Source organism: Maylandia zebra, linkage group LG20 (genome assembly GCF_041146795.1).
Source record: "Maylandia zebra isolate NMK-2024a linkage group LG20, Mzebra_GT3a, whole genome shotgun sequence".
Lineage (NCBI taxonomy): Eukaryota > Metazoa > Chordata > Actinopteri > Cichliformes > Cichlidae > Maylandia > Maylandia zebra.
The window spans coordinates 8,830,706-8,847,386 of NC_135186.1; the positions used below are offsets into that span (position 1 = coordinate 8,830,706).

A 16,681-nucleotide genomic window follows, 5' to 3' on the forward strand; every position below is an offset into this window, starting at 1 on the left:
ACAAAGCGGAGATAATTAAAAGTGTAACTCTAATATATTAAAACGGAACCAACTACTTCTGATCCATCAAAGCACTACAATCTGCTCTTTTGCCACACACTCAAACACACACAAATGCACACTTGCCAGTGCAAGCTCTTGCAGAGTTCAACCACTCTTATCAGCATCAAACTGACAGGGAGGTCAATGAGGGTCGTGACCTCTGATCGGAGCCAATTGGCCTCTGACTCCTGTCACTTGGAATCAAAGACGGAAAAGGTTAAGATGTAAAAGAACAGACACGCTAAGAAATAAGCCTACAGGTCAGTCCAGACGCACATACACAGACACACACACAGATTTTGTCTCTGCATGAATGCTTCTTTTATATTAGTGCAACAATCTGCCTGTCCTTATTCGCCTTCGGTAAGTGTTATTATTTACATACTATTCATTTTGAGGGTCTGTGTGTGTGTTTCTATGTGTGAGTGGCTGGATATTTTTGTCCATGGTGAACATTAGATTAAAGGTTGCTGGTCATGGGAGCTCTGATGGACCTTGATATGATTAGTGCAAATGTGCGGCGTGTGATCCGGCTAAGAACATTCCTGCATTGCACATATCTGACTCGCATGCACGCGCACATGATATACACGCACAAAAGATTGCATATTATGATCAAACGAACATGATTTTTTTGCTGATCAAGCTGGTTTCAAATCCAATTTAGCTCGATAGTGTTTGTTTAAGACGTTTAAGGCAGAAAATGTTCAGTATGTTTGTCGTTCTCTCTGTTTTACAAGCCCTGACGCAGCAAACTATGTGTCATTTGCTACATAATTCACAGACGACATTCATATGACACTAAATAGAGACTTCGAAATGAGTTCTAATTTACTTTCTATAAATAACTCAGCTATAGATGTCAGGACTACACTATAGGGATTGATTCAGACACAGTGCAGTGACTGGTCTGCACTCTGCAGCAGAGGCAACCTGCTGTGTACGTGTGCAGCTTACAGCAAAGAATGAAAAATCACTGAAAGTGTAAAACTTAAGTTTTCATGACACCTCCTCTTACAGAGGATGGTTACTGGTACTAGTTAGGAGCTCTGTTTGGAGCTAATTTTCTTGTGCAGAGAGTATTTGTCTTGGCATCTGTCTTCTGGAAGTACCTTTCATAACAAATTTAGTAGATGGTCAGAAGCGCTGCTTGTTACATGAGAAGAAAAAAAGGCATAACTTCAAAACTGAACTGATAAGTGGCCCGTAGAGATTTCTGTGTGGGTTTATACATCCACTTTGGCGTTCCACCCCAACAGTCACATCAGGAGCAGGAGGAAGAACAGAAGTGAAACATGGATAAAAAAGAAAATGCAGTTCCTCAAATGGTCACTTAAGGCTGGCTCCAAAAGGAAGTCATTTGTATGCCAGGGAATACAAAAGACATTTGTATTCTACAGTATGAGAGTTATTTGGTACTAATATTATAAGTTATAAGTTATTTGGTACTAATTATTTTGTACTTCTGTACAGCACTTTGGTCAGTGTTGCTGTTGTAATTAAATGTGCTATATAAATAAAACAAACTTGAACTAATTCCCCATATGCCCACACACTGTAATGCCAATCTTCAGAACTGAAATAAATTGCTGGAATTTACAGCCTGGTACAGAAAAACAACAACAATATCTATACTCTATACTATAGACAATATTTCAATTCATGACGACTTTAAGAGCTCATTTTGAATCCAGGTGGAAGCCAGCACAGGTGGCTGTTTGATTTCCTGTCTGCTAGGCCTCACCTCCACTAATGTGAGTCAGTGAAGTGCACCTCTGAACTATTTTATGGCGTCTTCTGAAGTTTGGTGGTTTGATCCTTGGATGCTTCAGTCTCCATGCCAAATAACCTTGGGCAAGTTATTGAACCCTGAGTTGCTCCTAATTCATTCATCGGAGTGTGAGTGTTAGAAAGTACAAAATTCTCTTAACACTAATTACCGCTTATGTGTGTAACACTCCTACTATTTATGGATGCAGCTTGCTAACCAAATTTGCTGGTGCCAGATGATAACTTAGCTCTCTGATCTAAATATGGGTCACTGCTGCCTCCAAAGAGACTAAGATGCAGTGCTAAAACCAAGTCTTCAGAAGGGCCTGGCCCACAAACCGATGGGTGACATCATGTTTTGTACTTACATTTCTTTCTTTCTTTCTTTTTTTAACATATTCTCTGCAGTTCTAACTTTATGACTTATTTTGTTTGATGTTTGAGATTTCCTCTTATGGACGTGACTCTGTGCTCTGAGCTCAGGTGGACTGTCAAGGTGAGGCTGGCAGCCAAGGTGCAGGGATGACACTGAGAAGCATCAATTTGACACACAGTACAGCGAATGCCAGCACAGCTTTTCCATGCCAGCATCAGAGGAACACATCATGAGTACGTGACTATGCGCACCGCTGGACAGGTGAGCTGATTTCATTAGCGAGCAGGAGGTTTCAAGAACGGAAACTTTCCCTGCTGAGTGAGGAACTTGCAAGCTATTTCAAGAAGAACAGAAGAGGTCTGCAACTCTTTCAAAAGTTGGTACTGACACGTTTGAAAAGTGAGTGGCATACAAGAGAAAATTGAAAGAAAAAGATGATGAAAGAATCAAGTTGCTATTTCAATCGTTATCTCACTCCCGGGAGTCCAGCTTTGTTATTTTCCTGGTGTCTTATTGCAATCTCTTCCACATCCAGACACTCCACTTATAGCTGCGTGCACACACAAGCGACACTTATCATTAATCTATCCAATTATTAGCTCATGGCCTAAACCATTGTCCATTTATAAGCTGCATACAGTGTGTGTGTGTGTAGTTTTGTGCGACTGCTTTTGTCTGTCTGTTCGTCTACCCGCTGAGCCCTGGGGAACTTTAGCTGTCTGGTGCGGCGTTCCCAGGGGGAGGACTTTGTTAGCTGCGCCATCGGGGAGGGGGTAGTCTTGGTAGGGGCGAGGAAACCGGGGCACATTTCCTGTGGAAATGGGGTTATCACTTCACCAATTACTGGTGCAATTACAGTGGGAGGCCTGCAGAAGCCTGGGAACAAAGCCCATAGGCACACAGATGGGCACTCGATGTGGGGACATGCACGAGCAGTATGTGCGCACACAAAATCTTTTCTAGCTCGCAATAAAATCTAATTGTCTCCTTGTTTTTTCTCCCTTTCATGCCAAGTTCTTGCTACTTTGCATCTCTCACAAAGCCCGACTGTGTTACAGAGGGTGATCGCGCCGCCTTAAGCTCCCGCTGAGTGTCAGAATCCACAATGAGCAATAATGATGAATGAAACTCTGATGTCCGACGTGAGGCGTCCCAGATGCCGAATTAATCATCTGCAAATGAACACGCAGTACACAACATGAATCTGGAATGCCGAGCACTGTTCAACCAGACTGCACATAGACTCGGCTGACATTCAGTAATCATACCTTTGTCTTTTTTGAAATACTCCATTTTTAATTTACACAGGCTCAACTCTTCTATCACATCGAAAACATATGCGCCCACACACATACACGCATACATACCAGAGCGGAATTATAGCCAAACACACAGACACGCACTATATCTGGACTGTGTCACCAAGAGACCAGACCCACGTGGATAGCTTGACCTTTGACCCTAGAGGGAACGATTATTCATCATCATCATCACTAGACTGTTCGTTTAGGTCGCTGTGCCGCTACACGCACACACTGGAGTCCATCCGCTGTTTACTTTTACTCTAATTTGTTTTTTTTTTAATTCTAATTAATGTAAATGAAGGATCACTGAGAACTCATTGTTTTCGTCTTTCGCTTCATATTCTCACAGTTATACGCAGCCTAGTGTGGGGACCTCAGTGCAGACCAATGTTCTGGGTTAACTCATTTGCTAATGGCAACAAAAACAAATGTTTTGCATTGGACAGCTGAAGTTTGTCTATTTTCCCACCCTGAGCTTCACAATCTGAAACACAAAGAACCTTAAAAGACATTTAGGACTGCTGAAGTTAGTGCTTAGCTCCTGTTTCTCAAAAAAGAACAGTTTTGTAATCCATTAATAGTGAAAACGTATAGATTATAAGCTATTTGGAGCAAATGGACAAAAATCCAAAAGGCATGTGATAATTTTTTTTCCTCCTTCAGATTCAGTTGAGTCAGTGTGACATCTGTCTGTGATTCTGCTGACTCTGAGTCTTCAAGTTCATGACTCTGCAGTGGGCTCATCCAAAGAGGAAACAATTGCCCTTAGTGGCCTGGACTGGTGACAGAGTCTTAAATAAAATCACCACTGTGTTGTTTCATAGACTGTGAGGCAACACATCACTGCTGATGAGCTTGCTCTGCAGCACAATCGTCATCCACACTGACCTGTTAATGTGAAAAATGGCTACTAGATGCGTAGCGTGCTTCATGGATATTTTTTTATATGGGCAGCCATGAAGACAAGTAGCTGTCCCCTGACGGTTGTGGACAGCCGTGATGTCTACAGCGATTTACAGGCAACTTTGAGGGTCAAACTTGTGAAGACTCTCTACTCTAAAGCCAGCCCAGATGATCAAACGCATTATCTGTTACTCTGCATCCTCTTGCTTCTTAACAGGAAAAGGAAGTCTGACTTCCAACCTTTTGTGGCACATGTCTGATCTTTCCACTGCTGCTAAAACAGAGAGAATCTTATTCTTGTGGTTTCTGCTTCTTTTGCAGAGACATGGGAACGTCAGATCGGTAACATGAGAGGTTAAAGATCGGCTGTAGTCACAAACATTTTTAAAATACTCTCAGTGAGCCTCGACCTTAGAAGTCCTTCACAGTCAGTCTAAGAACAACTGACTGAGGAAGCGTGGTCGACTGATTCTAGATGTCCTATGCTTTCGTTCAAAAGGTGAAAAATAATTAAAAATGACTGTTCATGAAAATGGGCATAGAACAGAAAGTAAAATCCTGACATAATCATAGACTATAGTCTCGATTACAGATGGATTTTAAGAGAGAAAACTTTAGTTTAAACACAAATATACATTTCCAGCCAATTCCTGTTAATATACCTCTGTATCCTCTACATTTACACTCACATCCTCCATCTCCAGCTTGGCCTAAACTACACCTAATGAGGTAAACTAACGGTCAGAGTAGATCTTAGCACTATTGATCCCATCTGTTTCTGGCTTGCAGCTGATGAAGACCTCAAGTGTGTTTTGTGGATTAAAATCCCACAATACCACAGAAATACTGCTAACGTGAAGGAAAGCTGTGAGAAATATACATCTGGACAAAGATGAAGACCAAAATCACAGAAAACAGCCCAATAAAACTTTTCCCCCTCCATTCATGACTCTGAAGCGTCAGCTCATTAAAAAATATTGAGCTTCTTTTGTTGTTTGCAGAGTTTCCCCCTGTCTGGCTTTCAGTACACAGTAGAACAAAGCTAAACTCCCTAAACAACACCTGAATAATGGGAGTAAAATTTCAGTCTCACACTGCTTGAAAAGACTTGCTGACACACAGAAAGAACCACAGAGGAATGGTTGGAAACTCAGCTCTAGCTTATTGACAGCAGGTCAGATTGGAGCAAATTAATACTTGAGGGAAATTGAAGAAATATGAAGCTTGTGGATTTTTATTTAATGACTGGCTAAAGATAGCGCTCACATATTAACACCAGAAACCTCCGGAGGGTAAATTTACAGCATGTCCACTGTTGTCATGGGTTGCTGTTGCCAAAGCAAGGGTGTAATTAGACTCTATTCACCGTCTCTGTCCAGAAACAGGAGAAACCCCTCCACCTCAGAGTCCCTTAATCAGGGTTTTTTTTTTTAAGTCTTAGCAAGTACTTAAAGTTTAGTGTAGGTCTTCCAAATATTCTGGAGGAATCATTTTAAACAGCAGAGGAGGGTGAAGTCTTTTCAAAAGCCTCGGTAGCAGCTATACTTTTCAAATTAGTCTGCAAGCAGCTAGTAAATTAAGGTCTTCTTCCAGAGAAAAGGCAGTCTTAGTTGAGTCTTTTATGAAGCGTGGGATGAGCAAACAGCTGCCGTTTGACTTCAGCAGTGACAGGCAACAACTGCGCCACCATTGGGGCCTGGTACCATTAAAATTAATAACAGAGACTATCCGGATTCTGTGCCAGATACCCATCCCAGTGAAATCCAAGTCTCAGCAACATCCTCAGCCCAGAGCCTGGAAAGCACTGGCCTAGATAGAAACAGATCTGAAAGAATAAATGAATAATGAAATATTTCTTGATTTTAATATCCCTCTGAAGGCTTTTGTGCTTTATTGGGACACGCGGAAAAGAGAAAGGTGAGGCTGGAGAGAGGAGACGAACTTTTGCACGCCAGTCAAGCGAACAAGGAACAAAACAGATTACTGTTCCTAACCTGGAATCTCAACACAGCAGTGAAATAAAAGTAAGCCGAGGTCGAGTGCTAACTGTTTATCTGCTTCTCTCGGCTGGAAAACACGCTAAGATATATTTATACTTAATGGTAATCCATTAAGCTACAGATTAAGCTAATGAGCCTGAATAGCACTAAAATCTGGGATTCCAAATATCTGTGATCTGTGAGGTGAGAACATCAAGTTTAAAACCAATAAACCGTCCTATCTTTTTGGAACAGCCTGCATTTTCTTTCTACAATCTCTCTCTACTCATTTAAGGCAAACAGTGGCCACATATGCTGACAGCTGCTGGTTTGTGTGTCTCACAGACAACACAGCTGCATAATAAATGTCCTTCTGCGTTATCAAAACCAGTCAGCTCGTGGATGGGCAATGTCAGGGCTTTAACCATCCTTAAATATCACAGAGATAAAAATGAAACTATTTAAGGATTTATCTTAACTATAGCTTTTTCTGTAGCAACATTTTCTCTTTTAGAAAACCCAGATTGAGTCCCGCGGACAAGCGCATGAGCAAACATGCATCTGGACGTTGATGAACGAATCTACTGTGTATAATAACCACGCAATTTGCATTTTAATAGCATGCAATTTAAAACAACTCATTACGTTCACATTACAATGTGGGCATTTGTCCAGAGAGAAACTGCAGGATGAGTAAAATGCCCGGATTACGCCCCATCACAAGGAATCAGCAGTTTAAAGGTGAGCCATCAAAGCCAGTGTCTCCATTCACGCCAAGCAAACTCTGACTTCATTCCAATTCACTACAGAGACTGACTGCTATTAAATGTCTATGGCAAACCAATTGATGAAGTGAATGCCACATGAATAAAACATGACTCAGCCTCTGTGTGAGTTAATAGGTTCGAATTCACTTAGATAAGCCAGCCGCAGCTCCTCTGAGGCTTTTATGAAGTTTTGCTGTGGTAATGTGGTGAGGATGATATTCTCATCCTCGCCACATCATCGTGATGCTTCCTTTAGTTTCAGAGTTGGAAGGGTGGTTGGTGATGATGCAGCTGTAAGGGACTGCATTCTTCTTTAGGAACTTGTAATGATTGTGTTTTTGTACACATACACATTTGTGTAGCTGCGTTCGGGTATACAGCGTTACTGTGTGCGTGAAGTCTCACATGCTGCATCCAGAGTAATTATTTTATAGGGTCTTCATGCAGCAATCCACCAAACAGGTTTCACATAACACATTCCCAAGCAAATGTGTACGTCTGCATGTGTGCGGGGGACACAGATCGTATCTATAACTGCCATTTTCCCTCAAGAAATGCGCACTATCACTGACTGAATGGCCGGGATAATGGACTCATTATACATAAGTGTGTCTGTGTGTGTATTGGCGAGTGAATAACTGGGATCATTTAGCCATTAAGAGATAGGTGGGGGTTAGGAGGTAATCAAGCGTGTATTTAAGTATTTAAAGCTGTTTTGTTTGTTTTTTTAATTCTGAGACACACACAAAGCTGTTTGGTCAGTTATATTTCTCAGTAAAAGGTAAAAGGACCTTTGTCATATATATATATATATATATATATATCACTGCAGTTTTCAGAGATACTGCAGGATACTACATGCCTCCAAACCCAGTGACTGAGAATTCAAGTCACATCTGTTGTGGTTCATAGCAAAGTTGATAACACAAACTGTCTCCACATATATACCCAGCCAGAGCCCCAGTGGCCTAATGGATAAGGCACTGGCCTCCTAAGCCAGGGATTGTGGGTTCGAGTCCCATCTGGGGTGAACATGGTGTTTTTTAAAGTAGCTCAGACAAGGCTTGTGGTTGTAGTTAAAAGAACAAAGTAACATTCGCTGTCAGTTGGAAATAATTATCTCACATGCTCTATCCACCACAATCTCCTCCTACACTGCCTTGGCCAACTTTATAATAACTAACATCTTTTCTTGCTGCTGTAAAATTATTACAGTGACTTTTTGGGGCATTTGCTGAATGAACCAACACAGCTTTTTCTTGAAATCTAAGAAAACACTTAGATTCCAGTCATTATTCTAGACACAGACTCGGGATTGTGAACAGCAGGCATGACTGACAGCAGAGCAAGCATGCTAGTTCAATGATCCAGGGGTCAATAAGGCTAGTGAGCGTTAGCATTGTTGTTTCATTACATCACTGCTTTTGTCCCATGGTCCCAATGTTGTACGCCCTTTCACATTCTGAACTGTCTCATCAGCAGTGCTGCTACTGAGGCACCAACTCAGTGGATACAATTTTTTTGTTTTTGTTTTTTTTTTGTCTCCTGTACCTTTTCCCTCAGTTGTCTATTTTCCTTCTATTACTTCATCATCAATTTACTGCTGCTGTACCACTCACTTGAGTCTGAAGGATGCTTTTGGTTTCTGCTTCAAAGCTCTTTGTAGTAGCCAATTTTCTCCAGTGATAGGGTGAAATACTTCACTTAAATGTCAGCCTGTACTGTTTTTTCTCTTTTAGTTAATCATCTGCTGTGCATACCAAAGGAAAAGGAAAAGCTAAATGTACAGTGTCTCTAAGCGGCCAAAAAATATTTCGAGTAATTACAGCAATTCCATGAAAAAAAAAAAAATCTCCTCCTTGTGTCTGAGGAAAACCTCTGTGGTGATGAGAAGGGAAATGACCACAGTATAGAGCTCCCACAGAGAGGCAGGAAGAGCGTGCACGCGCACACACAAACAAAAACAAATGTGTACAACAGCATGATGGTGGGCACCACAGTAAACACATCATACTTTTCTTTTTGTTCTCTTTCCAGAGACGAGCATATTGACCGCTGTAGATAGGAAACACACATACAGACACATATATACATACGCACACGCACACCTACACCGCTGCTGTTCAAGGATGCGAGGATTCGTCTCAACATAATACACAACAAAAAGTAAAATGGGCAGAGATCCTGGAAATGAAGCTGCTCTATTTAGGTACATATGCAGAAGCCTTTAAACACATGCACCAACACGCCAACACTCACACACTCCATATTCCTGTCCAAGAATATGCAGCCATATATATTCAAGGACATGCAGGCACCTATTGTATCACAATCACTCAATCAAAGCTACTCCAGATTCCATTAGAGCCAAACTCCCCCCTGGGAGAATCCAAAAGGATTCCCCTTCTCCCTCTCTCTTTACTTTCTAGGTCACAATTGGTCGACTCCAGATTTAAAGTACGGATTCTACAGCATCTTTCGGCTTATGCAAGGATGTGTAATCAGCTGGTGTCGTAATCAACGGTGGCTCCGGTAAACATGATTAAAGGGAGTTGAGTTTACCTCGCTGTAACTAAAGGCCTCAAAAATCCTTTTCATTTGAAAGGGATTCGCCAGAGCCGCGAGGGCAAACGCTGAAATCCAAATCCTGTTTTAATTACAGGATTTTGCTTTCACAAAACTTTTGACCGTCACGTTTGTTATCCTCAAACAGCAAAACCCCAAAACGGGTCAAAGCATTTAGTCCTGCCCTATTCAGTGGTGACAAGAGCATCTATAGCTACAGTGTTTGTTACGCACACATCATCCTAGAGTCCCCTTGTTTCTTCAGCGAGGCAGACCCCACCCAACTGCTGCATCCACGAGGGTAAAGTAAACAGTAAAACTGGAGCAGCTGATGCAGAACAGCACCACCTTGTAGTAGTCAAAATCAACTCCGGTTCACCAACGCATCAGCCTGTAACAGCATAGTTCATGCGACATGCTGCACAGTGATACAAGTGCATGGAGAAAGAGGAAAAAATGTGTAACGCACACAGAAGCACAATGCAGTTCTCCACCGACAAACAGCTGAAACTTCAAGTGGCTACAGCTGTCCTTTCCCTTTTTTTAAAAGGAGGTTCTGTTATGTGTGTCCTTCCACCACTGCGTGGACCTCACTACAGCGGACAGATCGGCCCGGGGCCAAGAAATAATTAATTCACTGATGATCTGAATCTGGGATTTCTGCCATGAGATAATTATTTCTTTGTTAGCCATAACTGAAACTAACAGACAAGGACACATTTCCAAATCCTGGAAGAGGGGGCGAGGTGGGGTGACGGGAGGTTTGAGGTGCTGTCATGGAGAAGGTCTTTCGAGTTTGAAACTTCATTAACGAAGTGCTTCAAAGGCGCTGGCAAAAGATTTGAGCTTGACAGGAAATTAATCTCGAGTCGATAAAGTAGGCTTTGCACATGAATTCTCCATGCTTTCGTTATGCTTTAGAAAAACTTCTCGATTGATAAGGATAACACTGTAATTGGGTATTTTTGCCAAAGAAGCAGCATGTACAGGTTTTCTCATAATGCTGTTCAAGCTGTTCAAACCAAAATACAACGGGAAGAAGAAGCAGCATGACTTTTTGTCTGGCAAAGTCCCAGTTTGGCCAAGAGAAATCAGAGACAAACACTAAAATAATTACCCAAACTGCCAGCAGCAAGCATCCTCCACACTATCCCACTTGATTGGCTGGTTCATCTTTACCTGCCGTGCCTTCTACAGTTACACTTGCACTCTATTTTCTTGTGCAATAAGAGCTTATCTGAAATACTCTTATGAGTGCTGCATTTAAATCGGTTCTTTCGTTTCTTCTTTTCTTTCCCGGACTTTTTTTTTTATGTCATTTGCCACGTCTGACATGTGGTTTTACAAAGACTCTTAACTTTCAAGAATATGCTGTTATTATTCAAAAGTGACAAAAGGACAAAAGCGCTACTTTTCACTTAAAGTGTCAGACCTCACAGTGAAAGGAGGAAGCAAGGTGGGGCTAAAGATACGGCTGTCACACTCTGAACCTGACTACTGGAGGATGATTGATTAAATACAGGTGGTTAGAGAGTTGGAGGACAATATAGGAAAGAAAAGGGCTGATGGAGACAGGTACATGAACAGAAAGGCTTTGTATAATTTATACATGAATTGCATAACAGTGTGTGGGCATTAATAGAAGGACAAAGAAAGAAAAGTGGGGAAAAATGTGAAGCGGTACATGATTCCAGCCACCTGCATGTACGTGTGGGGAACCAAGACTTGAAACACTAAAGGAAACATAAAGAGAAATGCTCAGAAATGGACGTGCTGCTTCTTACCAGGGTGTGTGAACTGCAGTCTGGGTTGAGATGCTCTCCACGCTCCTGTCAAGGTGGCACCGAGGTGGGCTAGCAGGACCACCACCAGCAATTGCATCCTTCTCCTCATCGCACACGGGGAGTCCAAGTCCAGCTTCAAATGTACTGAATTCTGGCAACAGACACACTAACTCAGTGTAGAACTCAGAGAAAGGGCTAACCTGCCTGCCAAAGTAAACTGTGAAGTCCCAGTCACAGTGTGTCAGGCTTAAGTCCAGATCCTTAAAATGATTCACAGTTTTTCACAGGAAGGTAAGAAGTAGCACTCACACTCAAACTTTACCATCTTTGTGTCCGCGATGCTATCTGTGCACGCACGCGTCAGAGATGGAGGCAAAACGTACTCCAAGAAAATGAGTGAGTCGTCTCTCTGCTGCCTCCTCGCAGCCTGACAGCTCTCTACTGTTCTGTCTCTCGTCCCAGCTCCTCTCTACATGTGCTCGCTGTCTCCCTCCCTCCCCCCCTCTCTCTCTCTCTCTCTCTCTCTCTCTCAGGAAGGAGAAGAAAAATCCGAGATCTTTGTGGCCACACATATGCAGACGTGCTCGCCTATTCACTCCGCTCCAGGAAAACCTTGTTAAAGTGGAACTGAGACGGAGGAAATCAGCTTTCATCTTTATGCACCATTCTCTTAGTCTCTCTCCCGACCTCTCCTTATTGCGCTTACTCTCTCGCTCACTCTTTTTCTTTTCTTCTGATGGCTTTATACTTATCAAAAAATAAATAGAATAAGAAAAAGTGGCTGATAAAAGATTATGGAAACTTTTTTTTAAAGCAACAGGTATAGACACATGTTTATTGTGTTAACCACTCAATGAAAATAGGTTTTGAGAATCGATTAAGAATAAATCGACTTTTTATGAGAGGCGAAAAAGGATTTTAGCGTTTCTATGAACCGCAGGTTCCAGCCTCAGGACTGCGTTCAGGTGAGACCAACTCATGAAACACAATCAGGGACCGAGCCAAGAGGTGCACTAAAAGTAAATGAGTGAGATCTTACAATCAGTTCCAAAACAACCCACGCAAAACACCAAACTCTACCCCTCAGTCTCTTTCCTTATCCTCATTATTTTCTCTTTTTCCACTCCTAACCCAAATGCAATCATTACCGAGCCCGTGCCTTCTCTCCTGCTCTGTTATTTTCATTAGATACCGACTCACTGGAGTACAGCTGCGCCGGGCTGAATTTTTCACCAGCTCAAGTTCAATCACAGGCTAGCGGGGACGATTTATTCATTCTCCTGGATAAATAATGAATTTAGGTTACGTGCAAATGAACAAGTATATGCTCCCTCTGAGGATTTCTGCTTTGTAAATGATTTATTCTCCGAGCTTGTTTGTTATTGCATAATTAGTGCAGGTTTTTCTTTAAATATGACCCAGCGGTTTAATTATGTGATTAGATGTCCTCTGTCTTGGTGTTTACACAACCTCATAAAGCTTACAGTTCGTGGAGGTCAAATCTGGTCAAACCCGGTCATTAATTAAGTTATTCAATTAGTGAAGGAGAAAAACTCTCTCTATCCATAGAGACTCCCATTGTGATGACACTATGCACTACTAAAGTGACCTTGGGCAAGACGTCACTGCAAATGCATCTCTTGGTAATTAAGTGATTCTTTCTGGGTGTGGCCAAGGAAAATAAGCATAACTGAACCTCAGATATATTCATGTGCTGTTTTGTATCACTTAGAAACAATGCATGATTATTTCTGCAGTTACAGTACAGCCAGCAGTACTACTGCTTACCTCTCATTATAGCAGTGCCAGTCCTTTTTTCACCCATGCTGAGATCACCTGCAAGTAAAACAGTGCATATAGTAGTGTTGCTTTAACACAGTCATCATGTCCCACACTAACCGCCCGGGCTAGTTTTGTGTTTTAGACAAACAGGTAACGCAGGACAGAGAGATCCTATGCAATAGATATGCAGATGTTTTATGTTTGGACGTGTTGTATCACTTGTGTTTTGGTGTTTTGATAGTTAAAAAAAATTGCATAGCACTTTATAATATTGCCCTCCAGATTTAGCATTAAATTACAAGGTCTTTTATTTTAATTTAGGTTATAATCATACCTTTAAAAAAACTTAGCAGATAGTACAATTTTTTAGAAAGGATTCAAAAAACCTTTATTTACTCTATGCACCTTTGGTAAGTGAGTAACTAACACTCTTTCAATACTACAAGTGTTGCTATAGCCTTATCCTCAAAAGGCAAGGTTAAGTGTTATAAGTGACCCTAAAAGTAATGTAAGCATACAATATACGATGGGGAGGTTAAAACCACTCCATACTTCGGCCCACGTGACTAAAAAAGTCAGTTGTGCATACAATGTAAAATGGGGAGGTTAAGCTTCTCCATTATGTCATCTGTACCCCTAAAATGTAGATGTACACCTGATGTAAGAAGGGAAGTATAAGCTATTCCATAATATGGCCATACCCCTAAAAATAAAGCATATTTACAGGTTAAAAAGGGAAATAGAGTTCCTTTGAAATACATGGAAGTTACTCACTACTTAAAATCACTTCATGTTTCTTCTTTCTGGTAAAAAACAGAATTGTTTCCCTCTTTCACTTTCACTGTACACTGTAGGTAAATAAAAATACAGCCCAATTTTTGGGGAAAATCCCACAGATATTATGTGTTTTTACTGTGGATTACTTTGATTAAGTGTTGGGGAAATGGAATTTCATGCTACAACTTTTAATATTTCCTGTCCTATTGCACCTTGAAGCTGTTTCTACGGCTTCTGTTGGTAAAGTGTTAAACGTCAAGTCAGACGTGACATTTTAGAATAACGCTACTGCGACTGAAAATGAGGAAAAATGGGATGCTGGAGTAATCATTTACACATATAAGTCTCTACTGAGTCAGCATTTGCTGTCTTTCGATGTGCATTTTGTAAACAGCTGGTTGAAATTGCGCAAGAATCTGGTAAAGCTACAGTTTCACCTGTCAGTAATGGGCCAAACAGAAATCCTCACCAGGAACTTAGCATGCTACTGATGATGCAGGTTCTTCTCCTGGTTCTGATGTTCACATTTCTAATACCTAAAGAGAAAATGTGTAAAATGACAAGCTTAAAAATATTAATGTTGCATCCATCTCTTACCGGAACCTTTTAAACCCTCAGGTCATTAAGGCAGGATAATTAGAAGCTCGTTGCTGATCCTGCCAGAGTCAGTCTGCTTGTTAATTGCAACTAATGACCTCCCAGTCAGCCTGAACAAAAAGCCTCCGATTTGTCTTTGACACGTTACGTCATTTGTCAATTAGCATGCAAACTCTGGCTGCTAAGACCAATTGTTAGTGGTCTTGGATCCCACCGCAGCTATTCTCTGCAAACCAGGCACACACAGACACGTCCATTGACTCATGCACATTCCCCGTGTTTCGTGAAGTGAGTGAGAATGCAGCAGTTAATGAGCAGCTCATTGTCGTCGTTTTCTTCTGTTTGGCTTATGGACCCCTATAAGGCAGACATAACATGAACCCTGATGACCAGTAATTGTTAATGACAGTAATGGTTCACAAACCAGTGTAAGTGATGTAAAAACAAAACGAGCATCAGCTTCATTTAAGTGGCCTTTTGATGCAAATAATCACAGACTGAGAATCAACACCAGAGCTCTGAAAGGTCAAACGTTACAAACTGTAGCCATGTTTATTTACTACACTATGGGATATAATGGGGCTGGGAGTAATTAGAGTCATAAAGTCATAATTAGCTTGAACCATTATTTCAAGCTAGGTCACTTCAAATTTTATATTACTGTTTGCTTAATTATTACTTTCAATGACAGCAGTGTTTATTTAACTCCTTTATATACAGGTTATGTGCCATATTTGTCCTATAAGAAAAGATTTAGCATGCTCGTGTGACTTTCATATTTCAATCGAAACTATAAACATCTGGAAAGAAAGAAAAGTTGGCCATAATTTAGTCAGGGTGCTAAAGTGTAACCTTGTCTGTGCCACCTATTCAGTACGGTGGTTATAGTGCACTTACATCAGAGGGGTAGGACTATGCTGCCACCTTACGTTTCTTCTTACTGTTTACCTGAATGTGATCTCGTAATCCCGCGAGACTCTGGACTAACCGTAATCTCTGGCGTTTCACCAGAACACCGAGCGACACAGTTGTAATGACGCCTTTGTACCGCTAGAGGTCAGTCTGACATTGTGTGGCCTGAACTGTTACAGCGAATATGTAAGAATATGATAATAGTCATCTCAGAGTGGAGTAAACTTACCTTGTGTTATGTTTTTAATATACTATTCAGATGTTAGAATAAAACATAGAACGGGTACATAGCTAAAAGTAATTACTGTGGTTGTATCCTCATGAATGGTTCAACTTTCATTTACGACTGCCGTTATTTGGTTTTTGGCTATTTTAAATTGGGCTAAATATATTTTTAAATTAGCCAGTTTTAAATTAGCCATATTTTTAAATTTTTAATCCCACGGTGAGGTCGGGAAAGAAATTCTTTAGCAGATGATATGGAGTATATGGCAGGGTGGAGAGTGTTTTGGAGGGAGTGGACTTGACCGTTCTCGTCCTCCGCGCTCACATCATGATGTGTTGGAACCTTTTGTGCGGGGGCGCGGCTGTCGTGAGCGCGCTTTGTTGGGGGATGAGCGGCAGCTGTTAGTGAATTAAAAGTAGATCCAAAACATTAGCATTTTTAAGAAGTAACAGCTAAGACACCCAACTGGCAGCTTTATTCTTCTTCTGTTTTTTAACTGTGTCGTGAATCGTAATTCTTGTTCTACCGGAGAAACAGACACTCACTGGTGACAGGACACCCAGCGGTTAAAAATAAAACTTTTGGAAACAAGAAGAATAGGTGGGTGTATCGATGAGTCACAATCACGGGGAAATCCTTGTCATACCCTCCGTCCAAAGTCATAACAAAAACTACACACCAGTCTCTCTCTCTCCCACACACACACACACACACAGGACCGAGCAGCCAGTCCCACCAGTCCAAAGCCACTACCGAAGATCGTCTAATTGAAAGATGACTATCGGGAAAATATAAGGGTGTGACAGGCAAATCTGGGCAGCAGCTGCCGCATGGATGGCTCTGCTAATTAAGAATAAGGAAATAGGTATTGTTACGACACAACTCCGAGTCTCGTCA

General features: G+C 41.4%; 1 protein-coding gene and 1 non-coding gene across 4 annotated transcripts in view; one reads left to right on the forward strand and one right to left on the reverse strand.

Moving 5' to 3' along the window:
• The window catches only part of sema3h (sema domain, immunoglobulin domain (Ig), short basic domain, secreted, (semaphorin) 3H), a 59,413-nt gene extending 47,490 nt beyond the window's left edge, over window positions 1-11,923 (reverse strand). For 2 of the 3 annotated variants that reach the window (XM_076878221.1, XM_076878220.1), the window contains exons 1-2: window positions 11,813-11,923; window positions 11,491-11,641 (exon numbers count right to left, since the gene is read on the reverse strand). In XM_076878221.1, the coding sequence (XP_076734336.1) occupies window positions 11,491-11,641; window positions 11,813-11,815 (154 nt within the window). In that variant the 5' untranslated portion in view covers window positions 11,816-11,923. Of the gene's footprint in view, window positions 1-11,490; window positions 11,642-11,799 lie in introns of all 3 variants that reach the window. The other variant, XM_076878222.1, reaches the window with a different exon arrangement.
• On the forward strand, window positions 8,099-8,171 carry trnar-ccu (transfer RNA arginine (anticodon CCU)). Its single transcript has one exon. It is a non-coding gene; the product is annotated as a tRNA-Arg (tRNA).
• Window positions 11,924-16,681: the final 4,758 nt, after the last annotated feature.